At 42.9% G+C, this 27,873-nt stretch overlaps 1 protein-coding gene across 1 annotated transcript in view; it reads left to right on the forward strand.

Annotated features, from left to right (window-relative positions):
* LOC121581638 (homeobox protein Mohawk-like) overlaps positions 1–27,873 on the forward strand; it is a 50,324-nt gene that overhangs the window by 19,754 nt on the left and 2,697 nt on the right. The window contains exons 2-6 of the mRNA XM_041897126.1: positions 4,166–4,325; positions 8,012–8,165; positions 13,477–13,789; positions 22,333–22,353; positions 22,961–22,976. Of these exons, the coding sequence (XP_041753060.1) occupies positions 4,166–4,325; positions 8,012–8,165; positions 13,477–13,789; positions 22,333–22,353; positions 22,961–22,976 (664 nt within the window). The remainder of the gene's footprint in view (positions 1–4,165; positions 4,326–8,011; positions 8,166–13,476; positions 13,790–22,332; positions 22,354–22,960; positions 22,977–27,873) is intronic.

A 27,873-nucleotide genomic window follows, 5' to 3' on the forward strand; every position in this document is an offset into this window, starting at 1 on the left:
TCTCTCTCTCTCTGTCTGTGTCCTTCTCTCTCTCTCTCTCTCTCTCTCTCTCTCTCTCTCTCTCTCTCTCTCTCTCTCTCTCTCTCTCTCTCTCTCTCTCTCTCTCTCTCTCTCTCTCTCTCTCTCTCTCTCTCTCTCTGTTGTTTAGGGTGGGGTGCACTGATGTTGTAAAACAAAATATATTTTTCAAATGTCTGGTAACACTTGAAGTTACTCTTATACCTGTCCACTGCTGTTACATAGTACTTTAGGAACAATCCCCTATTGGTCTTACCACAACCGCTCAACTCTATTGCTATGTAATTACTGTGGGACTATGTAACATGTTACAAGTTGTTACTAGTGCAATTACAGTGTTACTACACTTGATGTCAAGTTTTCTGTAAAATGGTTTGTTTTCTACTGCCTTCCTTTTGAATCCCTAACGTAACTAACTCACTCTTATGATGAGCTACGTTGACATCCAGTTATACACCCAGTTAGAGTTAATATAAAACACTGCGGTTTCAGTGGGCATTAGAAACCATGTCATTGCACCTATACATTTCCAGAATCCCTTGGTAAAAACGTATATTATCTGCTGACATGGCAGTTGTGGAAACGACACGGTTTCATGATCCTCATGAAGTAAATATCGGGGGCATGTGTCAGACAACTAAGCCATTCTCTAATTCATTAGAGGCTAATTCATTGAGTCTATATACCTCATCTGGAGTCAATCTGACTTATGGTTCATGAGAAGAAGACTTTTTAATGTATTTTTAGCATTAGCACATCTATAGGTACACTGCGGCCACATTTGAATGCAGCAAAAAATATTTATATATACACTACCGGTCAAAAGTTTTAGAACACCTACTCATTCAAGGGTTTTCCTTTATTTTTACTATTTTCTACATTGTAGAATAATAGTGAAGACATCAAAACTATGAAATAACACATATGGGATAATGTAGTAACCAAAAAAGTATTAAACAAATCAAAATATATTTTATATTTCAGATTCTTCAAATTGCCACCCTTTGCCTTGATGACAGCTTTGCACACTCTTGGCATTCTCTCAACCAGCTTCACCTGGAATGCTTTTCCAACAGTCTTGAAGAAGTTCCCACATATGCTGAGCACTTGTTGGCTGCTTTTCCTTCACTCTGCGGTCCGACTCATTCCAAACCATCTCAATTGGGTTGAGGTCGGGGGATTGTGGAGGCCAGGTCATCTGATGCAGCACTCCATCACTCTCCTACTTGGTAAAATAGCCCTTACACAGCCTGGAGGATGATAGTCCCACTAAGTCCCACTAAGCCCAAACCAGATGGGATGGCGTATCGCTGCAGAATGCTGTGGTAGCCATGCTGGTTAAGTGTGAATTGAATTCTAAATAAATCACAGACAGTGTCACCAGCAAAGCACCCCCACACCATAACACCTCCTCCTCCTCCATGCTTTACGGTGGGAAATACACATGCGGAGATCATCCGTTCACCCACACTACGTCTCACAAAGACACGGCGGTTGGAAACAAAAATCTCAAATTTGGACACCAGACCAAAGGACACATTTCCACCGGTCTAATGTAAATTGCTTGTGTTTCTTGGCACAAGCAAGTCTCTTCTTCTTATTGGTGTCATTTAGTAGTGGTTTCTTTGCATCAATTCGACCATGAAGGCCTGATTCACACAGTCTCCTCTGAACAGTTGATGTTGATATGTGTCTGTTACTTGAACTCTGTGAAGCATTTATTTGGGCTGCAATTTCTGAGGCTGGTAACTTTAATGAACTTATCCTCTGCAGCAGAGGTAAGTCTGGGTCTTCCGTTCCTGTGGCGGTCCTCATGAGAGCCAGTTTCATCATAGCGCTTAATGGTTTTTGCGACTGCACTTGAAGAAACTTTCAAAGTTCTTGAAATGTTCCGTATTGACTGAACTTCATGTCTTAAAGTAATGATGGACTGTCGTTTCTCTTTGCTTATTTGAGCTGTTCTTGCCATAATATGGACTTGGTCTTTTACCAAAAATCTTCTGTATACCCCCCCTACCTTGTCACAACACAACTGATTGGCTCAAACAAATTAAGAAGGAAAGAAATTCCACAAATTAACTTTTAAGAAGGCACACCTGTTAATTGAAAGGCATTCCAGGTGACTACCTCATGAAGCTGGTTGAGAGAATGCCAAGAGTGTGCAAAGCTGTCATCAAGGCAAAGGGTGGCTATTTGAAGAATCTCAAATATAAAATATATTTTGATTTGTTTAACACTTTTTTTGGTTTCTACATGATTCTATATGTGTTATTTCATCGTTTTGATGTCTTCACTGTTATTCTACAATGTAGAAAATAGTAAAAAATAAAGAAAAACCCTTGAATGAGTAGGTGTTCTAAAACCTTTGACCGGTAGTGTATATATATATATATATATATATCGGGTGCATGCTTCAGACGACCTAAGCATCAGAACATTGGGACATCAAATAGCCTACATTAACTCTTACAAACATAAAGAAAAAGCTCAAAAGTAAAGTGCCCAAAATGTGCTGATCCCAGTCACAATCCATACCCATTACTTCATCTATTGGCGTTCTTGTTACATATTATTATATTATTATTATTCCTAGTCTGGGTACTCCTGGAATAAAGTGAACAGCTCCCTCCACCGAGCAGAGAGATGTCTCCACTTTTAATTGGATGCTGAAAAGTGCTAGGGACAGCCAGTTAGACGCAAGAGAGCAGGTTACTTGAACTCCCCAAAGAAGCCTAAGCAGCTTCAACATGTTCATCCCATCCTCCTCTACAGACAACACCCTCTCATTGGTAAAGTCAAGACTGACATCAGTGTCTGGTTCCTAAAAGGTCTGGTTCTAAGGGCTCCTCCAGATGGGCTGTCGTTTGGCTCGATGGCTTAAGTTCTGAGCGCAGAGACTTTGGGTTACTTCTCTGCTCATATCCATCACAGTGTGGATGGGGAAGTTGCTGCACCTATTCGGATTTCAACTTCTGCAGTTGCGCCTGATGTTGTTTGGGCTAAAACAAGCAATCGAAAGATGAACATGATTGTTGTCAAGAGGTCAAATCAACACAATATTTTGGAGGAGCACAGGAGTGAGGAGGAGAGAAACAGTGTGGACTGTCTGGTAACAGATGGACAGTATACAGACTTACTATGCCAAGAGGCAATAGAAGACAACCCTGTTGTAGACAGGAGGTATGGGTAAGCACATTTTCTCTTATTTTTGTCAAATACAGCGCAACTTACTAAAGGTACAAGTAAAACCCACATTGATGAGATGCATTTTCAAACATCTTCAGTGCAGTCCCATATTTGCATTTTTTTTTTAATACAAAAAACAGTGTTGATATTTTATTAAGTATATAGAAAATTGGCTGTAATCTGTAATGCTGTGAAAATAGTGTCATATGTAAAATAAAAACTAAGATAGATATATAGTAACATGAATTATTCAGATTGAGGGGAAATGACATATATCATGATCAAACGTTTGAATTGATTGGGAGAACCAGGTTATATGTGCAGGACAAGAACACCTCTTTAATTAATAAGGAACCTGACCCACACATCCCCATCAGGGAGAGACAACTTTGGGAAGCTTCCACAGCCCAACAGTGACACCTACAGATCATGTCACCAACAACACATCCTCAATCATGATTAAATCCTGAAAGGGAAAACATTAACTATGACTGTATTACAGTAAAAGTTGCTTATTATGATTTGATTGGTATAAAAAGACCAATTAGGATTTCTCTCATTTTGATGCCAGATGGGCTGGTCCATTTTTTGCCCAGTTTGCCTGTCTACATTGGGGGTTTTACACAAAATGATCATTATTTGGCTAATAATGTGGGCCTCAAGAAAAAAAACGGGCCGGTGTGGAGGTCTTGATACGTAAAAATGTATGCACACATGACTGTAAGTCGCTTTGGATAAAAGCGTCTGCAAAATGGCATATTATTGTTATTATTATTATTATTATTATTGAGGATTATTTTTTTTGCCCGTGTAAAAAATGCCCGGGCTGATTTGTGGTCCTAGTCCGTCCCTGAACTATCAGGTATAGCAACTCTATCCTTGCAATAAACTATGAAATGATGACAAGTCCTCTCCCATAAGAGAAGTATGCGTTGTTATATCATATATCACCTCACCACAGGTCTCGTCTGGGCGGGGTCAAAGTTCGCTACAAGCGGCAGGCGCTGCAGGACATGGCGAGGCCGCTGAAGCAGTGGCTGTACACACACAGGGATAACCCCTACCCCACCAAGACAGAGAAGGTCCTGCTCGCCCTGGGGTCCCACATGACTTTAGTACAGGTGAGCTGAGACATGACTTTAGTATAGGGGAACTGAGACATGACTTTAGTATAGGGGAGCTGAGACATGACTTTAGTATAGGGGAACTGAGACATGACTTTAGTACAGGGGAACTGAGACATGACTTTAGTATAGGGGAGCTGAGACATGACTTTAGTACAGGGGAACTGAGACATGACTTTAGTATAGGGGAGCTGAGACATGACTTTAGTACAGGTGAGCTGAGACATGACTTTAGTATAGGGGAGCTGAGTCATGACTTTAGTACAGGGGAACTGAGACATGACTTTAGTATAGGGGAGCTGAGACATGACTTTAGTACAGGGGAACTGAGACATGACTTTAGTATAGGGGAGCTGAGACATGACTTTAGTACAGGGGAACTGAGACATGACTTTAGTATAGGGGAGCTGAGACATGACTTTAGTACAGGTGAGCTGAGACATGACTTTAGTATAGGGGGAGCTGAGTCATGACTTTAGTACAGGGGAACTGAGACATGACTTTAGTATAGGGGAGCTGAGACATGACTTTAGTACAGGGGAACTGAGACATGACTTTAGTATAGGGGAGCTGAGACATGACTTTAGTACAGGTGAGCTGAGACATGACTTTAGTATAGGGGAGCTGAGACATGACTTTAGTACAGGGGAGCTGAGACATGACTTTAGTATAGGGGAGCTGAGACATGACTTTAGTATAGGGGAGCTGAGACATGACTTTAGTATAGGGGAGCTGAGACATGACTTTAGTATAGGGGAGCTGAGACATGACTTTAGTACAGGGGAGCTGAGACATGACTTTAGGATAGGGGAACTGAGACATGACTTTAGTATAGGGGAACTGAGACATTACTTTAGTATAGGGGAACTGAGACATGACTTTAGTATAGGGGAGCTGAGACATGACTTTAGTATAGGGGAGCTGAGACATGACTTTAGTACAGGGGAGCTGAGACATGACTTTAGGATAGGGGAACTGAGACATGACTTTAGTATAGGGGAACTGAGACATTACTTTAGTATAGGGGAGCTGAGACATGACTTTAGTATAGGGGAGCTGAGACATGACTTTAGTACAGGGGAGCTGAGACATGACTTTAGGATAGGGGAACTGAGACATGACTTTAGTACAGGGGAGCTGAGACATGACTTTAGTATAGGGGAGCTGAGACATGACTTTAGTATAGGGGAGCTGAGACATGACTTTAGAATAGGGGAGCTGAGACATGACTTTAGGATAGGGGAGCTGAGACATGACTTTAGGATAGGGGAGCTGAGACATGACTTTAGTATAGGGGAGCTGAGACATGACTTTAGTATAGGGGAGCTGAGATATGACTTTAGTATAGGGGAGCTGAGACATGACTTTAGTATAGGGGAGCTGAGACATGGCTTTAGTATAGGGGAGCTGAGACATGACTTTAGTATAGGGGAGCTGAGACATGACTTTAGTATAGGGGAGCTGAGATATGACTTTAGTATAGGGGAGCTGAGACATGACTTTAGTATAGGGGAACTGAGACATTACTTTAGTATAGGGGAGCTGAGACATGACTTTAGTATAGGGGAGCTGATATATGACTTTAGTATAGGGGAGCTGAGACATGACTTTAGTACAGGGGAACTGAGACATGACTTTAGTATAGGGGAACTGAGACATGACTTTAGTACAGGGGAGCTGAGACATGACTTTAGTACAGGGGAGCTGAGACATGACTTTAGTACAGGGGAGCTGAGACATGACTTTAGTACAGGGGAACTGAGACATGACTTTAGTACAGGGGAACTGAGACATGACTTTAGTATAGGGGAACTGAGACATGACTTTAGTATAGGGGAACTGAGACATGACTTTAGAATAGGGGAGCTGAGACATTACTTTAGTATAGGGGAGCTGAGACATGACTTTAGTACAGGGGAACTGAGACATGACTTTAGTATAGGGGAGCTGAGACATGACTTTAGTATAGGGGAGCTGAGACATGACTTTAGTATAGGGGAACTGAGACATGACTTTAGTATAGGGGAGCTGAGACATGACTTTAGTATAGGGGAGCTGAGACATGACTTTAGTATAGGGGAGCTGAGACATGACTTTAGTATAGGGGAGCTGAGATATGACTTTAGTATAGGGGAGCTGAGACATGACTTTAGTACAGGGGAACTGAGACATGACTTTAGTATAGGGGAGCTGAGATATGACTTTAGTATAGGGGACCTGAGACATTACTTTAGTATAGGGGAACTGAGACATGACTTTAGTACAGGGGAGCTGAGACATGACTTTAGTATAGGGGAACTGAGACATGACTTTAGTACAGGGGAACTGAGACATGACTTTAGTACAGGGGAGCTGAGACATGACTTTGGTACAGGGGAGCTGAGACATGTCTTTAGTACAGGGGAGCTGAGACATGACTTTAGTACAGGGGAACTGAGACATGACTTTAGTATAGGGGAACTGAGACATGACTTTAGTATAGGGGAACTGAGACATGACTTTAGTATAGGGGAGCTGAGACATTACTTTAGTACATGGGAACTGAGACATGACTTTAGTATAGGGGAGCTGAGACATGACTTTAGTATAGGGGAGCTGAGACATGACTTTAGTATAGGGGAACTGAGACATGACTTTAGTATAGGGGAACTGAGACATGACTTTAGTATAGGGGAACTGAGACATGACTTTAGTATAGGGGAACTGAGACATGCCTTTAGTACAGGGGAGCTGAGACATGACTTTAGTATAGGGGAACTGAGACATGACTTTAGTACAGGGGAGCTGAGACATGACTTTAGTCCAGGGGAGCTGAGACATGACTTTAGTATAGGGGAACTGAGACATGACTTTAGTATAGGGGAACTGAGACATGACTTTAGTATAGGGGAGCTGAGACATGACTTTAGTACAGGGGAACTGAGACATGACTTTAGTACAGGTGAGCTGAGACATGACTTTAGTACAGGGGAGCTGAGATATGACTTTAGTATAGGGGAACTGAGACATGACTTTAGTACAGGGGAACTGAGACATGCCTTTAGTATAGGGGAACTGAGACATGACTTTAGTATAGGGGAGCTGAGACATGACTTTAGTACAGGGGAACTGAGACATGCCTTTAGTATAGGGGAACTGAGACATGACTTTAGTATAGGGGAGCTGAGACATGGCTTTAGTACAGGGGAGCTGAGACATGACTTTAGTACAGGGGAGCTGAGACATGACTTTAGTACAGGGGAACTGAGACATGACTTTAGTATAGGGGAACTGAGGCATGACTTTAGTATAGGGGAGCTGAGACATGACTTTAGTACAGGGGAGCTGAGACATGACTTTAGTACAGGGGAACTGAGACATGACTTTAGTATAGGGGAACTGAGGCATGACTTTAGTATAGGGGTACAGGGGAGCTGAGACATGGCTTTAGTATAGGGGAGCTGAGACATGACTTTAGTATAGGGGAACTGAGACATGACTTTAGTACAGGGGAACTGAGACATGACTTTAGTTTAGGGGAACTGAGGCAAAGCCCTCAAAGCAGAGGTATGGGCTAGTAATTCATGGTTCTTATGGATTAACCATGGAAGTAGAAACCAGTCAGTGAAAAATGTAGCTGACAGGTTGAAGTTCTGAAATACACATAGAATTCCTGTTTTCCTTTCTTTATGTTTATGCTGCAGGTGTCTAACTGGTTTGCCAATGCCCGGCGGAGGCTGAAGAACACAGTGAGGCAGCCAGACCTGAGTTGGGCTCTACGGATCAAACTCTACAACAAATACATTCAGGGCAACGCTGAGAGACTGAGTGTCAGCAGTGAAGACACCAACTCTGAGGGTAAGAGGGGCTGCGGGTAGACTAAGCAAGGTTAGAGCTGGGGATGTAATTCCAACAAATATGCATCACACATAACAACACTGCAAGTGTGAAATCAACTCTAAAAGTGTTCATCGTAACACTCACAAACTAATGTCCCGTACCACACAGAGTTAATGTATTACTTTAGAAAATGTTAGGTTTTTAACACTTTTACAGAGTTTCTGCAACTCTGTAAAAAAAAAGTTGACAATTAACACTGGCAAATAATGTTATACAAAATCAACTGTCTGTGTAATTTTGTTAAGTAATAGAGTTGATTACCTTTTAACAAATAAAATCTTATTTTTCACATGCTTCGTAGACAACAGGTGTAGACTAACAGTGAAATGCTTACTTACGGGTCCTTTTCCAACAATGCAGAGTACAAGATAAGATAGAAAATAAATAACGACCAGAGTGTCTTTGTGTCTAAAGAGAGTAAACTAAAAAAGTAATGTGAGACCTCAAAAATGGAAGAGACAAGTGGAAGGGGGGAAAAAGTAAGGAACTTGTCTGTCGGCCCTGCATTAAAGACCAAGATCGGTTAAAGAAAATTGTGATAAATAAAAAAGTATCCCAGTTTAATTTAAGGACCAAAAAATTGACAGCTGTGCCATATACAGTGAGGGAAAAAAGTATTTGATCCCCTGCTGATTTTGTACGTTTGCCCACTGACAAAGAAATTATCAGTCTATAATTTTAATGGTAGGTTTATTTGAACAGTGAGAGACAGAATAACAACAAAAAAATCCAAAACAACGCATGTCAAAAATGTTATAAATTGATTTGCATTTTAATGAGGGAAATAAGTATTTGACCCCTCTGCAAAACATGACTTAGTACTTGGTGGGAAAACCCTTGTTGGCAATCACAGAGGTCAGACGTTTCTTGTAGTTGGCCACCAGGTTTGCACACATCTCAGGAGGGATTTTGTCCCACTCCTCTTTGCAGATCTTCTCCAAGTCATTAAGGTTTCGAGGCTGACGTTTGGCAACTCGAACCTTCAGCTCCCTCCACAGATTTTCTATGGAATTAAGGTCTGGAGACTGGCTAGGCCACTCCAGGACCTTAATGTGCTTCTTCTTGAGCCGCTCCTTTGTTGCCTTGGCCGTGTGTTTTGGGTCATTGTCATGCTGGAATACCCATCCATGACCCATTTTCAATGCCCTGGCTGAGGGAAGGAGCTTCTCACCCAAGATTTGACGGTACATGGCCCCGTCCATCGTCCCTTTGATGCGGTAAAGTTGTCCTGTCCCCTTAGCAGAAAAACAACCCCAAAGCATAATGTTTCCACCTCCATGTTTGACGGTGGGGATGGTGTTCATAGGCAACATTCCTCCTCCTCCAAACACGGCGAGTTGAGTTGATGCCAAAAAGCTCGATTTTGGTCTCATCTGACCACAACACTTTCACCCAGTTCTCCTCTGAATCATTCAGATGTTCATTGGCAAACTTCAGACAGGCATGTATATGTGCTTTCTTGAGCAGGGGGACCTTGCGGGCGCTGCAGGATTTCAGTCCTTCACGGCATAGTGTGTTACCAATTGTTTTCTTGGTGACTATGGTCCCAGCTGCCTTGAGATCATTGACATGATCCTCCCGTGTAGTTCTGGGCTGATTCCTCACCGTTCTCATGATCATTGCAACTCCACGAGGTGAGATTTTGCATGGAGCCCCTGGATGAGGGAGATTGACAGTTCTTTTGTGTTTCTTCCATTTGCGAATAATCGCACCAACTGTTGTCACCTTCTCACCAAGCTGCTTGGCGATGTTCTTGTAGCCCATTCCAGCCTTGTGTAGGTCTACAATCTTGTCGCTGACATCCTCAACTCCCTCCAAAGATTTTCTATGGGGTTGAGATCTGGAGACTGGCTAGGCCACTCCAGGACCTTGAAATGCTTCTTACGAAGCCACTCCTTCGTTGCCCAGGCGGTGTGTTTGGGATCATTGTCATGCTGAAAGACCCAGTCACGTTTCATCTTCAATACCCTTGCTGATGGAAGGAGGTTTTCACTCAAAATCTCACGATACATGGCCCCATTCATTCTTTCCTTTACACGGATCAGTCGTCCTGGTCCCTTTGCAGAAAAACAGCCCCAAAGCATGATGTTTCCACCCCCATGCTTCACAGTAGGTATGGTGTTCTTTGGATGCAACTCAGCATTCTTTGTCCTCCAAACACGACGAGTTGAGTTTTTACCAAAAAGTTCTATTTTGGTTTCATCTGACCAAATGATATTCTCCCAATCCTCTTCTGGATCATCCAAATGCACTCTAGCAAACTTCAGACGGGCCTGGACATGTACGTGCTTAAGCAGGGGGACACGTCTGGCACTGCAGGATTTGAGTCCCTGGCGGCGTAGTGTGTTACTGATGGTAGGCTTTGTTACTTTGGTCCCAGCTCTCTGCAGGTCATTCACTAGGTCCCCCCGTGTGGTTCTGGGATTTTTGCTCACCGTTCTTGTGATCATTTTGACCCCACGGGGTGAGATCTTGCGTGGAGCCCCAGATCGAGGGAGATTATCAGTGGTCTTGTATGTCTTCCATTTCCTAATAATTGCTCCCACAGTTGATTTCTTCAAACCAAGCTGCTTACCTATTGCAGATTCAGTCTTCCCAGCCTGGTGCAGGTCTACAATTTTGTTTCTGGTGTCCTTTGACAGCTCTTTGGTCTTGGCCATAGTGGAGTTTGGAGTGTGACTGTTTGAGGTTGTGGACAGGTGTCTTTTATACTGATAACAAGTTCAAACAGGTGCCATTAATACAGGTAACGAGTGGAGGACAGAGGAGCCTCTTAAAGAAGAAGTTACAGGTCTGTGAGAGCCAGAAATCTTGCTTGTTTGTAGGTGACCAAATACTTATTTTCCACCATAATTTGCAAAAAAATTCATTAAAAATCCTACAATGTGATTTTCTGGAGAAAAAAAAATCTCAATTTGTCTGTCATAGTTGACGTGTACATATGATGAAAATTACAGGCCCCTCTCATCTTTTTAAGCGGGAGAACTTGCACAATTGGTGGCTGACTAAATAATATTTTTCCCCACTGTATTTCCCTCATTAAAATGCAAATCAATTTATAACATTTTTGACATGCGTTTTTCTGGATTTTTGTGTTGTTATTCTGTCTCTCACTGTTCAAATAAACCTACCATTAAAATTATAGACTGATCATATAATATAATAATATGCCATTTAGCAGACGCTTTTATCCAAAGCGACTTACAGTCATGCGTGCATACATTTTTTTGTGTGTGTATGGGTGGTCCCGGGGATCGAACCCACTACCTTGGCGTTACAAGCGCCGTGCTCTACCAGCTGAGCTACAGAGGATCATGTCTTTGTCAGTGGGCAAACGTACAAAATCAGCAGGGGATCAAATACTTTTTTCCCTCACTGTAGATTGCTAACTAGTTGGGAAGAGATTTTTCGATGTACCGATTCCATGGCACATGGTTAATGAACTGATATGCAAAACAACACCGGATTCAAAACTAAAAATGTTTCTATTTAAATTATTATACAAAATTCTTGCAACCAATAGAATGTTATATACAGTATCAGTAAAACGTTTGGACACACCTACTCATTCAAGGTTTTTTCTTTATTTTGACTATTTTCTACATTGTAGAATAATAGTGAAGACATCAAAACTATGAAATAACACATATGGAATCATGTAGTAACCAAAAAAGTGTTAAACAAATCAAAATATATTTTAGATTTTAGATTCTTCAAAGTAGCCACCCTTTGCCTTGATGACAGCTTTGCACACTCTTGGCATTCTCTCAACCAGCTTTACCTGGAATGCTTTTCCAACAGTCTTGAAGGAGTTCCCACATATGCTGAGCACTTGTTGGCTGCTTTTCCTCCACTCTGCGGTCCAACTCATCCCAAACAATCTCAATTGGGTTGAGGTCGGGTGATTGTGGAGGCCAGGTCATCTGATGCAGCACTCCATCACTCTCCTTCTTGGTAAAACAGCCCTTACACAGCCTGGAAGTGTGTTGGGTCATTGTCCTGTTGAAAAACAAGTGATAGACTCACTAAGCGCAAACCAGATGGGATGACGTATCACTGCAGAATGCTGTGGTAGCCATGCTGGTTAAGTGTGCCTTGAATTCTAAATAAATCACAGACAGTGTCACCAGCAAAGCACCCCCACACTATCGCGCCTCCTCCTCCATGCTTCACGGTGGGAACCACACATACGGAGATCATCCGTTCAGCTACTCTGCGTCTCACAAGGACATGGCGGTTGGAACCAAAAATCTCAAATGTGGACAGATTTCCACCGGTCTAATGTCCATTGCTTGTGTTTCTTGGCCCAAGCAAGTCTCTTCTTCTTATTGGTGTCCTTTAGTAGTGGTTTCTTTGCAGCAATTCGACCATGAAGGCCTGATTCACTCAGTCTCCTCTGAACAGTTGATGTTGAGATGTTTCTGTTACTTGAACTCAGTGAAGCATTTATTTGGGCTGCAATCTGAGGTGCAGTTAGCTGTAATGAACGTATCCTAACTCTTCCTTTCCTGTGGCGGTCCTCATGAGAGCCAGTTTCATCATAGCGCTTGATGGTTTTTGCGACTGCGCTTGAAGAAACGTTCATAGTTCTTGACATTTTCCTGATTGACTGACCTTTATGTCTTAAAGTAATGATGGACTGTCGTTTTTCTTTGCTTATTTGAGCTGTTCTTGCCATAATATGCACTTGGTCTTTTACCAAATAGGGCTATCTTCTGTATACCAGCCCTACCTTGTCACAACACAACTGATTGGCTCAAACACATTAAGAAGGAAAGAAATTCCACAAATAAACTTTTAAAAAGGCACACCTGTTAATTGAAATACATTCCAGGTGACTATCTCATGAAACTGGTTGAGAGAATGCCAAGAGTGTGCAAAGCTGTCATCAAGGCAAAGGGTGGCTATTTGAAGAATCTCAAATATAAAATATATTTTGATTTGTTTAACACTTTTTTGGTTTCTACATGATTCCATATGTGTTATTTCATAGTTTTGATGTTTTCACTATTATTCTATAATGTAGAAAATAGTAAGAATAAAGAAAAACCCTTGAATGAGTAGGTGTGTCCAAACTTTTGATCGGTAGTGTATATGGGGGGATTGGAAATGATGCAGACAATTACATTGAATCTACAATCTATCTGCACTATTACATTGAATCTACAATCTATCCCCCCCCAAAAAAATAAAAAAAAGATATCAGCCTCTTTTGGAGACCAGTTGATGGGGACCAATGTTTTTTTTTTTGGTTTACCCCATGTTGCAGATGACGAGTGTCCCTTACAAACCCCAGCTAGCCAATCAGAGCTCTCCAGGCCCTCCCTCGAGAGTGTCATCAAACAGGAGAAAAGGACTGATCCCGCCTACAGTGCTGACTACATCGCTCCACCCCCCAAGTACAAGAGCAGCTTGCTGAAACGGTACCTTAACGACACCCTACGACACGTAATGGCGACCACTGATGACGTCACAAAGTCCCGCCTCAGGAACCACTCAGGGTCATTCAGCTCCAACGAGTGTGACGATTACCTTGTCTCGCCCTCTTCCTCTGAGGCAGAGACACACTTTGTCTACCCTATGTGTAAGAGATCAAACATTTCTCATTATATTGTGACACTTTACTTGAAACTCTACAAAACACTGCCATAAGCACGACCTAATGTCACGATTGTCGAAAGGAGGAGACCAAAGCGCAGCGTGTTGAGCGAACATCGTAGACTTTATTAATAAGAAACCACGATCAAAAACAACAAACCAAAATTGACGAAAGTGAAGTCCAATACTGATATAGACTAACAGCAACAAGGAAACAAAAACCCACAAAACCAAGGTGAAACCACACAGTATAAATATGGCTCCCAATCAGAGATAACGAGCCGACAGCTGACACTCGTTACCTCCGATTGGGAGTCATATGACTAAATCAACATCAAAACCAAACATAGAAATGAACCAACTAGATCCCACATAGAACTACACCCAAAATGAAAAATGAACAACCCTGGCTCAAATAACAAAGTCCATGGAGCCAGAGTGTCACAGTACCCCCCCCTAAAGGTGCGAACTCCGGGCGCACCAGCATACAGTCTAGGGGAGGGTCTGGGTGGGCGTCTGTCCATGGTGGCGGCTCTGGCCCAGGTCGTGGTCCCCACCCCACCTTTGACACTATCCGCTTCCGTAGCCCCCTCCACATGACCACCCCCCAACTAAACCCACCTGGATTAAGGGGCGGCACCGGACTAAGGGGCAGCACCGGACTTAGAGGCAGCACCGGACTTAGAGGCAGCACCGGGCTAAGGGGGCAGCACCGGGCTAAGGGACAGCACCCGGGCTAAGGGGCAGCACCGGGCTAAGGGGGCAGCACCGGACTAAGGGGCAGCACCGGGCTAGGGACAGTACCTGACTAGCTGGCGGATCCTGGCTGGCTGGCTCAGGCGGATCCTGGCTGGACGGCTCTGGCGGATCCTGGCTGGCGGAAGGCTCCTGGCTGATCCTGTCTGGCAGAAGGCTCTGGCTGATCCTGTCTGGCAGAAGGCTCTGGCTGATCCTGTCTGGCAGAAGGCTCTGGCTGATCCTGTCTGGCAGAAGGCTCTGGCTGATCCTGTCTGGCAGAAGGCTCTGGCTGATCCTGTCTGGCAGAAGGCTCTGGCTGATCCTGGTCTGGCAGAAGGCTCTGGCTGATCCTGTCTGGCGGAAGGCTCTGGCTGCTCCTGTCTGGCGGAAGGCTCTGGCTGATCCTGTCTGGCGGAAGGCTCTGGCTGCTCCTGTCTGGCGGAGAGCTCTAGCGGCTCCGGTCTGGCCCGGGACGGCTCTGAAGGCTCATGGCAGACGGGCGGCTTTGCAGGCTCAGTACAGACGGGCAGTTCCTGCAGCGCTTGGCAGACGGACAGTTCAGACGGCGTTGGGCAGACGGGCAGTTCAGGCGCCGTTGGGCAGACGGGCAGTTCAGACGGGCGTTGGGCAGACGGACAGTTCAGGCCCCGTTGGGCAGACGGCAGACTCTGGCCGTCTGAGGCGCCATCGTAGGCCTGGTGCGTGGTGCCGGAACAGGAGGTACCGGGCTGAGGACACGCATCTCAGGGCTGAGTGCGGGGAGAAGCAACAGGGCATGCTTGGCCTGGGGACGCACCGTAGGCCTGATGCGTGGTGCCGGAACTGGAGGTACCGGGCTGAGGACACGCATCTCAGGGCTAGTGCGGGAAGCAGCAACAGGGCATGCTTGGCCCTGGGGACGCACCGTAGGCCTGATGCGTGGTGCCGGAACTGGAGGTACCGGGCTGAGGACACGCATCTCAGGGCTAGTGCGGGGAGAAGCAACAGGGCATGCTGGACCCTGGGAACGCACATAAGGGCTAGTGCGGAGAGCCGGAACAGGGCATGCTGGACCCTGGGGACTCACATTAAGCCTAGTGCGGAGAGAAGCAACAGGCCGGGCTGGGCTGGCGAAGCGCACCGTATCCCTGGTGCGTGGAGCAGGAACAGGCCGGGCTGGGCTGGCGACGCGCACCGTATCCCTGGTGCGAGTGGCCGGAACAGGCCGGGCTGGGCTGGCGGCGCGCACCGTATCCCTGGTGCGAGTGGCCGGAACAGGCCGGGCCGGGCTGGCGGCGCACCGTATCCCTGGTGCGTGGAGTAGGAACAGGCCGGGCTGGGCTGGCGTACGCGCACCGTATCCCTGGTGCGAGTGGCCGGGAACAGGCCGGGCCGGGCTGGCGAAGCGCACCGTATCCCTGGTGCGTGGAGTAGGAACAGGCCGGGCTGAGCTGGCGACGCGCACCGTATCCCTGGTGCGAGTGGCCGGAACAGGCCGGGCCGGGGCTGGCGTAGCACACCGTGGACCTGGTGCTTGGAGTAGGAACAGGCCGGTCCGTACCGGGAACACACACCACTGGCCTCAACCGAGGATCAGGAACGGGCCGGACCGGACTGGCAACACACATCAGTCTTTCACGCCGTGCCACAAACACTTCCCTTCCTCTACTCGCCAATGGCTCCCGTACTCCGTTAGCCTTCTCTCCTTTTCTCCCTGTGGCAGCCTCCTGCTGCCCAGCCTAAGCCATGTGCCCCCAAAAATTTCTTGGGGTTGCCTCTCGTCCTTCCGACGAAAAACCTGCTGCCGCCGATGCTCCTCTCTCGCCAGGGCCTTGATCTTCCCCCAAGGTCCCTTGCCCCCGAGCATGTCCTCCCAGGACCACGATTTGCCCACCTGGGCCATCGCCAGCCTCTCGATCTCCTTACCCCGGCGCCTCCACCCATGTCCAGTCTCTTTGCTCCTTGACACGCTGCTTGGTCCTTTTATGGTGGGTTTTTCTGTCACGATTGTCGAAAGGAGGAGACCAAAGCGCAGCGTGTTGAGCTTAACATCGTAGACTTTATTAATAAGAAACCACGATCAAAAACAACAAACCAAAATTGACGAAAGTGAAGTCCAATACTGATATAGACTAACAGCAACAAGGAAACAAAAACCCACAAAACCAAGGTGAAACCACACAGTATAAATATGGCTCCCAATCAGAGATAACGAGCCGACAGCTGACACTCGTTACCTCCGATTGGGAGTCATATGACTAAATCAACATCAAAACCAAACATAGAAATGAACCAACTAGATCCCACATAGAACTACACCCAAAATGAAAAATGAACAACCCTGGCTCAAATAACAAAGTCCATGGAGCCAGAGTGTCACACCTAAGAGACGGCATATGCAGACATACCAGCTAATGTATGTTTATATCGACTGGACACGGTCGTGGTTCACTCTCTTGGCATAACGCTAACCACCTAGCTTCCTTCAAATCAACGTTTATTGGTCGGGTACACAAATTTGCAGAGCGAAATGCTTGTAGGGTTAACGTTTGCCGTTTTAGGTTGGCTAAACTTCTGTACCTTGAGTTGGTCTCATCTGTCAATGTTGAAAGCTTTAACAATACACAAATAGGCACCTGTTTTAACACCTGGGTGCCCTTCAGGACCTGAAGATAAGAGAACTGCCCTTAATCAGGTTGACATGAAGTTGGGGGAACTGCCCTTAATCAGGTTGACCTGAAGTTGGGAGAACTGCCCTTCATTGGCTTGACCTGAAGTTGGGAGAACTGCCCTTAATCAGGTTGACCTGAAGTTAGGTGAACTGCCCTTAATCAGGTTGACCTGAAGTTGGGAGAACTGCCCTTAATCAGGTTGACCTGAAGTTAGGTGAACTGCCCTTAATCAGGTTGACCTGAAGTTGGGAGAACTGCCCTTCATTGGTTTGACCTGAAGTTGGGAGAACTGCCCTTAATCAGGTTGACCTGAAGTTAGGTGAACTGCCCTTAATCAGGTTGACCTGAAGTTGGGAGAACTGCCCTTAATCAGGTTGACATGAAGTTGGGGGAACTGCCCTTAATCAGGTTGACCTGAAGTTGGGAGAACTGCCCTTCATTGGCTTGACCTGAAGTTGGGAGAACTTCCCTTAAATCAGGTTGACCTGAAGTTAGGTGAACTGCCCTTAATCAGGTTGACCTGAAGTTGGGAGAACTGCCCTTAATCAGGTTGACCTGAAGTTAGGTGAACTGCCCTTAATCAGGTTGACCTGAAGTTGGGAGAACTGCCCTTCATTGGTTTGACCTGAAGTTGGGAGAACTGCCCTTAATCAGGTTGACCTGAAGTTAGGTGAACTGCCCTTAATCAGGTTGACCTGAAGTTGGGAGAACTGCCCTTAATCAGGTTGACCTGAAGTTAGGTGAACTGCCCTTAATCAGGTTGACCTGAAGTTGGGAGAACTGCCCTTCATTGGTTTGACCTGAAGTTGGGAGAACTTCCCTTAAATCAGGTTGACCTGAAGTTAGGTGAACTGCCCTTAATCAGGTTGACCTGAAGTTGGGAGAACTGCCCTTAATCAGGTTGACCTGAAGTTAGGTGAACTGCCCTTAATCAGGTTGACCTGAAGTTAGGTGAACTGCCCTTAATCAGGTTGACCTGAAGTTAGGTGAACTGCCCTTAATCAGGTTGACCTGAAGTTAGGTGAACTGCCCTTAAATCAGGTTGACCTGAAGTTAGTTGAACTGCCCTTAATCAGGTTGACCTGAAGTTAGGATAACTGCCCTTAATCAGGTTGACCTGAAGTTAGGAGAACTGCCCTTAATCAGGTTGACCTGAAGTTAGGAGAACTGCCCTTAATCAGGTTGACCTGAAGTTGGGAGAATTGCCCTTAATCAGGTTGACAACTCTAAACTCCTCAAAAGGTCCTGGAGCGAAAGCAACAGCTAATAAGAACTTGTGCTGACATCTAAATCCCTTAAAAAATCCTTGATCTTGTTTTGCCAAAGACGGAGTAGTAGACTACTTAATCAGTGATTTCCATGATCCATATTCTAGAATGTAGTAGACTACTTCATCAGTGATTTCCATGATCCATATTCTAGAATGTAGTAGACTACTTCATCAGTGATTTCCATGATCCATATTCTAGAATGTAGTAGACTACTTCATCAGTGATTTCCATGATCCATATTCTAGAATGTAGTAGACTACTTCATCGGTGATTTCCATGATCCATATTCTAGAATATAGTAGACTACTTCATCGGTGATTTCCATGATCAATATTCTAGAATATAGTAGACTACTTCATCGGTGATTTCCATGATCCATATTCTAGAATGTAGTAGACTACTTCATCAGTGATTTCCATGATCCATATTCTAGAACGTAGTAGACTACTTCATCAGTGATTTCCATGATCCATATTCTAGAATGTAGTAGACTACTTCATCAGTGATTTCCATGATCCATATTCTAGAATGTAGTAGACTACTTCATCAGTGATTTCCATGATCCATATTCTAGAATATAGTAGACTACTTCATCAGTGATTTCCATGATCCATATTCTAGAATGTAGTAGACTACTTCATCAGTGATTTCCATGATCCATATTCTAGAATATAGTAGACTACTTCATCGGTGATTTCCATGATCCATATTCTAGAATATAGTAGACTACTTCATCGGTGATTTCCATGATCCATATTCTAGAATGTAGTAGACTACTTCATCAGTGATTTCCATGATCCATATTCTAGAATGTAGTAGACTACGTCATCAGTGATTTCCATGATCCATATTCTAGAATATAGTAGACTACTTCATCAGTGATTTCCATGATCCATATTCTAGAATGTAGTAGACTACTTCATCAGTGATTTCCATGATCCATATTCTAGAATGTAGTAGACTACTTCATCAGTGATTTCCATGATCCATATTCTAGAATGTAGTAGACTACTTCATCAGTGATTTCCATGATCCATATTCTAGAATGTAGTAGACTACTTCATCAGTGATTTCCATGATCCATATTCTAGAATGTAGTAGACTACTTCATCAGTGATTTCCATGATCCATATTCTAGAATGTAGTAGACTACTTCATCAGTGATTTCCATGATCCATATTCTAGAATATAGTAGACTACTTCATCAGTGATTTCCATGATCCATATTCTAGAATGTAGTAGACTACTTCATCTGTGATTTCCATGATCCATATTCTAGAATGTAGTAGACTACTTCATCAGTGATTTCCATGATCCATATTCTAGAATATAGTAGACTACTTCATCAGTGATTTCCATGATCCATATTCTAGAATGTAGTAGACTACTTCATCAGTGATTTCCATGATCCATATTCTAGAATATAGTAGACTACTTCATCTGTGATTTCCATGATCCATATTCTAGAATGTAGTAGACTACTTCATCAGTGATTTCCATGATCCATATTCTAGAATGTAGTAGACTACTTCATCAGTGATTTCCATGATCCATATTCTAGAATGTAGTAGACTACTTCATCAGTGATTTCCATGATCCATATTCTAGAATGTAGTAGACTACTTCATCAGTGATTTCCATGATCCATATTCTAGAATGTAGTAGACTACTTCATCAGTGATTTCCATGATCCATATTCTAGAATATAGTAGACTACTTCATCAGTGATTTCCATGATCCATATTCTAGAATGTAGTAGACTACTTCATCAGTGATTTCCATGATCCATATTCTAGAATGTAGTAGACTACTTCATCAGTGATTTCCATGATCCATATTCTAGAATATAGTAGACTACTTCATCAGTGATTTCCATGATCCATATTTTAGAATGTAGTAGACTACTTCATCTGTGATTTCCATGATCCATATTCTAGAATGTAGTAGACTACTTCATCAGTGATTTCCATTATCCATATTCTAGAATATAGTAGACTACTTCATCAGTGATTTCCATGATCCATATTCTAGAATGTAGTAGACTACTTCATCAGTGATTTCCATGATCCATATTCTAGAATATAGTAGACTACTTCATCGGTGATTTCCATGATCCATATTCTAGAATATAGTAGACTACTTCATCGGTGATTTCCATGATCCATATTCTAGAATGTAGTAGACTACTTCATCAGTGATTTCCATGATCCATATTCTAGAATGTAGTAGACTACTTCATCAGTGATTTCCATGATCCATATTCTAGAATATAGTAGACTACTTCATCAGTGATTTCCATGATCCATATTCTAGAATGTAGTAGACTACTTCATCAGTGATTTCCATGATCCATATTCTAGAATGTAGTAGACTACTTCATCAGTGATTTCCATGATCCATATTCTAGAATATAGTAGACTACTTCATCAGTGATTTCCATGATCCATATTCTAGAATGTAGTAGACTACTTCATCAGTGATTTCCATGATCCATATTCTAGAATATAGTAGACTACTTCATCGGTGATTTCCATTATCCATATTCTAGAATATAGTAGACTACTTCATCGGTGATTTCCATGATCCATATTCTAGAATGTAGTAGACTACTTCATCAGTGATTTCCATGATCCATATTCTAGAATGTAGTAGACTACTTCATCAGTGATTTCCATGATCCATATTCTAGAATATAGTAGACTACTTCATCAGTGATTTCCATGATCCATATTCTAGAATGTAGTAGACTACTTCATCAGTGATTTCCATGATCCATATTCTAGAATGTAGTAGACTACTTCATCTGTGATTTCCATGATCCATATTCTAGAATGTAGTAGACTACTTCATCAGTGATTTCCATGATCCATATTCTAGAATGTAGTAGACTACTTCATCAGTGATTTCCATTATCCATATTCTAGAATGTAGTAGACTACTTCATCAGTGATTTCCATGATCCATATTCTAGAATGTAGTAGACTACTTCATCTGTGATTTCCATGATCCATATTCTAGAATGTAGTAGACTACTTCATCAGTGATTTCCATGATCCATATTCTAGAATGTAGTAGACTACTTCATCAGTGATTTCCATGATCCATATTCTAGAATGTAGTAGACTACTTCATCAGTGATTTCCATGATCCATATTCTAGAATGTAGTAGACTACTTCATCAGTGATTTCCATGATCCATATTCTAGAATGTAGTAGACTACTTCATCAGTGATTTCCATGATCCATATTCTAGAATGTAGTAGACTACTTCATCAGTGATTTCCATGATCCATATTCTAGAATGTAGTAGACTACTTCATCTGTGATTTCCATGATCCATATTCTAGAATGTACACAGTAACTGTTTGGAGTATTTCGGGGCTGCTTAGAGTGGGAATGGAAAGAGTAAAATAGTAAATATGCCTATCTGGGACATGCTAATTAGTGCTGTTTCTTGGTTGTTCAATATGACGGCAGGTCATCAAACACGCTAAATCTGCCTGCCAAGTGAAAGTCTTCAGAATGCGTCTCTCTACACACTGGGGAAGTTGACATTGAAATATGCTGTTAAACTATAACAATTAATGAATGAATGAATGAATGAATGACATTTTATTTTCGTGTCAAATCGCCAGTTGGCAACCTGTCCCTTATGGGATTAATTGACACATGAACAAACATTACAATAATTCACTGTGATAATTAAATGATCATTCTTCTTCCGGTGTTCTCTGCATTGCGCATCGCATAAAGAGTGAAAAAATGTAAGGTAAAAATCTATACATAATAGTAGATAAGGTTATCCAAACAATAATTATATCCCTAGAGCAGTAAAATAATATACATACATACAGTTGAAGTCGGAAGTTTACATACACTTAAGTTGGAGTCAATAAAACTCATTTTTCAACCACTCCACACATTTCTTGTTAACAAACTATAGTTTTGGCAAGTCGGTTAGGACATCTACTTTGTGGATGACACAGGTAATTTTTCCAACAATTGTTTACAGACAGATTATTTCACTTATAATTCACTGTATCACAATTCCAGTTTACATACACTAAGTTGACTATGCCTTTAAACAGCTTGGAAAATTCCAGAAAATGATGTCATGGCTTTAGAAGCTTCTGATAGGCTAATGGACATAATTTGAGTCAATTGGAGGTGTATCTGTGGATGTATTTCAAGGCCTACCTTCAAACTCAGTGCCTCTTTGCTTGACATCATGGGAAAATCAAAAGAAATCAGCCAAGATCTCAGAAAAAAAATTGTAGACCTCCACAAGTCTGGTTCATCCTTGGGAGCAATTTAAAAACGCCTGAAGGTACCGCGTTCATCTGTACAAACAATAGTACGCAAGTATAAACACCATGGGACCACGCAGCCGTCATACCGCTCAGGAAGGAGACGTGTTCTGTCTCCTAGAAATGAACGTACTTTGGTGCGAAAAGTGCAAATCAATCCCAGAACAACAGCAAAGGACCTTGTGAAGATGCTGGAGGAAACAGGTACAAAAGTAACTATATCCACAGTAAAATGAGTCCTATATCGACATAACCTGAAAGGCCACTCAGCAAGGAAGAAGCCACTACTCCAAAACCACCATAAAAAAGCCAGACTACGGTTTGCAACTGCACATGGGGACAAAGATCGTACTTTTTGGAGAAATGTCCTCTGGTCTGATTAAACAAAAATAGAACTGTTTGGCCATAATGACCATTGTTATGTTTGGAGGAAATATGGGGCAGCTTGCAAGCCGAAGAACACCATCCCAACCGTGAAGCAAGGGGGTGGCAGCATCATGCTGTGGGGGTGCTTTGCTGCAGGAGGGTCTGGTGCACTTCACAAAATAGATGGCATCATGAAGAAGGAAAATTATGTGGATATATTGAAGCAACATCTCAAGACATCAGTCAGGAAGTTAAAGCTTGGTCGCAAATGGGTCTTCCAAATGGACAATGACCCCAAGCATACTTCCAAAGTTGTGGCAAAATGGCTTAAGGACAACAAAGTCAAGGTATTGGAGTGGCCATCACAAAGCCCTGACCTCAATCCTATAGATGTGTGGGCAGAACTGAAAAAGCGTGTGCGAGCATGGAGGTCTACAAACCTGACTCAGTTACACCAGCTCTGTCAGGAGGAATGGGCCAAAATTCACCCAACTTATTGTGGGAAGCTTGTGGAAGGCTACCCGAAACCTTTGACCCAAGTTAAACAATTTAAAGGCAATGATACCAAATACTAATTGAGTGTATGTAAACGTCTGACCCACTGGGAATGTGATGAAAGAAATAAAAGCTTAAATAAATCATTCTCTCTACTATTATTTTAACATTTCACATGCTTAAAATAAAGTGGTGATCCTAACTGACACCACACGTGTTTGCTTATTTTTTTTCTTTAAGCAATGGCTTTTTTCTGGCCACTCTTCTGTAAAGCCCAGCTATGTGGAGTGTATGGCTTAAAGTGGTCCTATGGACAGATACTCCAATCTCCGCTGTGGAGTTTTGCAGCTCCTATCTTTGGTCTCTTTGTTGCCTCTCTGATTAATGCCCTCCTTGCCTGGTCCGTGAGTTTTGGTGGGCGGCCCTTTCTTGGCAGGTTTGTTGTGGTGCCATATTCTTTCAATTTTTTAATAATGGGTTTTATTGGTGATCTGTGGGATGTTCAACGTTTCTGCTATTTTTTTTATAACCCAACCCTGATCTGTACTTCTCCACAACTTTGTCCCTGACCTGTTTGGAGAGCTCCTTGGTCTTCATGGTGCCGCTTGCTTGGTGGTGCCCCTTGCTTAGTGGTGTTGCAGACTCTGGGGCCTTTCAGAACAGGTGTATATATACTGAGATCATGTGACACTTAGATTGCACACAGGTGGACTTTATTTAACTAATTATGTGACTTCTGAAGGTAATTGGTTGCACCAGATCTTATTTAGGGGCTTCATAGCAAAGGGGGTGAATACATACATTTACATTTTAGTCATTTAGCAGACGCTCTTATCCAGAGCGACTTACAGTTAGTGAATACATATATATATATTTTTTTTTATACTTGCCCCCCCGTGGGAATCGAACCCACAACCCTGGCGTTGCAAACGCCATGCTCTATCAACTGAGCTACATCCCTGCCGGCCATTCCCTCCCCTACCCTGGACGACGCTGGGCCAATTGTGCGCCGCCCCATGGGTCTCCCGGTCGCGGCCGGCTGCGACAGAGCCTGGATTCGAACCAGGATCTCTAGTGGCACAGTTTGCACTGCGATGCAGTGCCTTAGACCACTGCGCCACTCAGGAGCTGACTCAGTTGCACACACCACTTTTCCGTGATTTATTTTTTCGAATTTTTTGAAACAAGTAATTTTTTTCATTTCACTTCACCAATTTGGACTATTTTGTGTATGTTCATTACATGAAATCCAAATAAAAATCAATTTAAATTACAGGTTGTAATGCAACAAAATCGGAAAAACGCCAAGGGGGATGAATACTTTTGCAAGGCACTGTACACACGTGCCATTTACCACACAGAAGCTAAATATTTTTACATTTTAATTATAGCTAGCCCTTTTTCTTTTATTCCAAGCTTTATCTAAATATTCCGCAAACGGAAATACACAATGGACAAAAAAACGATTTGAGTTTCTCCTCATGGCTCAGCCACATAATTCCAGGGTATATCTGGTGTGCTGTCTGAAATTAGAGCAAGCGTATATCGTGGTAGAAAGGGCAATAGAGGATATAATGAGTTTCATTCTCTATTTCTTCCAGGTCACGATAGTTACATAGTCTTTCCTCTTCCATTTCACCACAATACCGGCCTGTTTCAATACGCAGAGGCAATATCCCTGATCTTACCTGTGCACATAGCGATCTCTTGCTTTTAGGTAAGTTATAAATAATATATACCGCTCACACACAAATTCACCCTTAATCAAACAAAAGGTTCTCAATTGAGGTTTATGATTAATCTCCTCCACCCATTTTTTTTCATATTGCATCAACAGTTGTTTTTTTAATCATATTTATGTCTCTCTTAATTTGGTTGTCATACAGATGTTCACAGTCAGACTGTTGAAAAAGGTCAGACATTTCAGTTGCCCAGGCTCCCCCTATGGATAGATCCCATTGAAAAACGTTATTATATTCTGGCAGTTGGCATATCCAACAGTCTATTCTGGCAGTTGGCATATCCAACAGTCTATTCTGGCAGTTGGCATATCCAACAGTCTATTCCAAAGTCTCACCATACACGCTTTCCATTCTCACCTCACAGGGTTCCCAGCCCGTGTCCCCAGTTATTGCAAGTATAGGTGCAAACTTGTGGACACCTAAAAAGTAACGTACTGCTCTGTTATGGATATAACAAGTGGTCTTCCCAGCCAGTGTCCAATAAATCTTAGTGGATTCATGTTTCATAGCCAGGACGGAGTCAGGAAAAATGATCTAGACAACCTTTTGTTGCCTGGCTACCCAAACTCCTTGCTCCGGCAAAGAGCTACGCCACGCCCACAGACGTTAGTTTCTTCTCCGCAATGAGTCTGGATCTGAGTACCTCCCTGACAATTTCTAGAACGCAAACACATTCTAACCGGTCCCAGAAACCGATGGGTTGGGCCAGAGCCAAAACAAACCTGGGTAAAGTGGCATTTTGAAAATCCGTCATTGGCTTTGATACTCTGATTTGGTTAGAGATTATCCAATCGCTGATTACTTTGTTTAGTACAACACCCCTCATTTTCATTACAAACGACTTCAACGATGGCAGTCTCAGACTGAAGTATGTAGCGAACATAGAGCTGAAGGAAATAATTTAGTTTGAGTCCAGAGGCAAACTTTTTACACTTAGTTCAGGGATGGGCAACTTTTGTAGGGCTGCGGACCAATTTCACACAACAACAAAAAATATATACTGTATATATACAGTACCAGTCAAAAGTTTGGACACACCTACTCATTCAAGGGTTTTTCTTTATTTGTCCTATTTTTTACATTGTAGAATAATAGTGAAGACATCAAAACTATGAAATAACACATATGGAATCATGTAGTAACAAAATAAGTGTTAAACAAATCAAAATATATTTTATATTTGAGATTCTTCAAATAGCCACCCTTTGCCTTGATGACAGCTTTGCACACTATTGGCATTCTCTCAACCAGCTTCACCTGGAATGCTTTTCCAACAGTCTTGAAGGAGTTCCCACATATGCTGAGCACTTGTTGGCTGCTTTTCCTTCACTCTGCCGTCCAACTCATCCCAAACCATCTCAATTGGGTTGAGGTCAGGGGATTGTGTAGGCCAGGTAATCTGATGCAGTACTCCATCACTCTCCTTCTTCGTCAAATAGCCCTTACACAGCCTGGAGGTGTGTTGGGTCATTGTCCTGTTGAAAAGCAAATGATAGTCCCACTAAGCCCAAACCAGATGGGATGGCGTATCGCTGCAGAATGCTGTGGTAGCCATGCTGGTTAAGCTGGTTGAGAGAATGCCAAGAGTGTTCAAAGCTGTCATCAAGGCAAAGGGTGGCTATTTGAAGAATCTCAAATATAACATATATTTTGATTTGTTTAACACTTTTGTGGTTACTACATGATTTCATATGTGTTATTTCATAGTTTTGATGTCTTCACTATTATTCTACAATGTAAAAAATACTAAAAATAAAAGAAAAACCCTTGAATGAGTAGGTGTGTCCAAACTTTTGACTGGTAGTGTATATACAATATTGTTATTCTTTAGGAACTCAGTCGGGGGTCTCAACTTCCTGTTGAGAGTTAGAATAATAGAATACACAAGGTGCAATTTCAAAATGTGGTGGTGCCTCAGCAGTCACTCAATTAGCCCATGTCAACAAAAACATTTTAGATTAGTAAGTTAGTCTAGCGGCCAGCTATCTAAACTGACCGGGGTGGGGCCCATTGATCATCAGTTATCATATTTAAAAACTGCAAACATTTGTCTCAACCCTATGGCAAATGTGTAGAATTGCAGGAAATTAGCTATAAAACTGCTAAATCTTTCTCTCCGTCCCATGGTAAAATGAGTAGAATTGCAAGAAATGAACTTTAAAACATATATATTTTTAATCTTCGCTGTCACGAGCGGGGTCGCTAAAAGGTTTTGCAGGTACGCAGACCCACGAGGCACTGCGGCCCCTCGTGATGAGTTCCGTTTTTTTGTGGCACCCACCCCCATCGACGTTGCCCATCCCTGACCTAGTTTGTTTGAAAATGAAAACAGCAGTCCCTTGCTTTCTGAGACCCTAGATGAGTAGTTCTATCTGTGTCTCTCAATCAGCAACTGATTTAGAATTTTAGAACCAGGTGATCTGTCTATCTGCCAATCACTGTCTGACTAACTTTTGAGGGGATGTGAAAACTATCAGCTACTGCATCCCCTTGAAGAC

Source organism: Coregonus clupeaformis, chromosome 14 (assembly GCF_020615455.1).
Source record: "Coregonus clupeaformis isolate EN_2021a chromosome 14, ASM2061545v1, whole genome shotgun sequence".
NCBI lineage: Eukaryota > Metazoa > Chordata > Actinopteri > Salmoniformes > Salmonidae > Coregonus > Coregonus clupeaformis.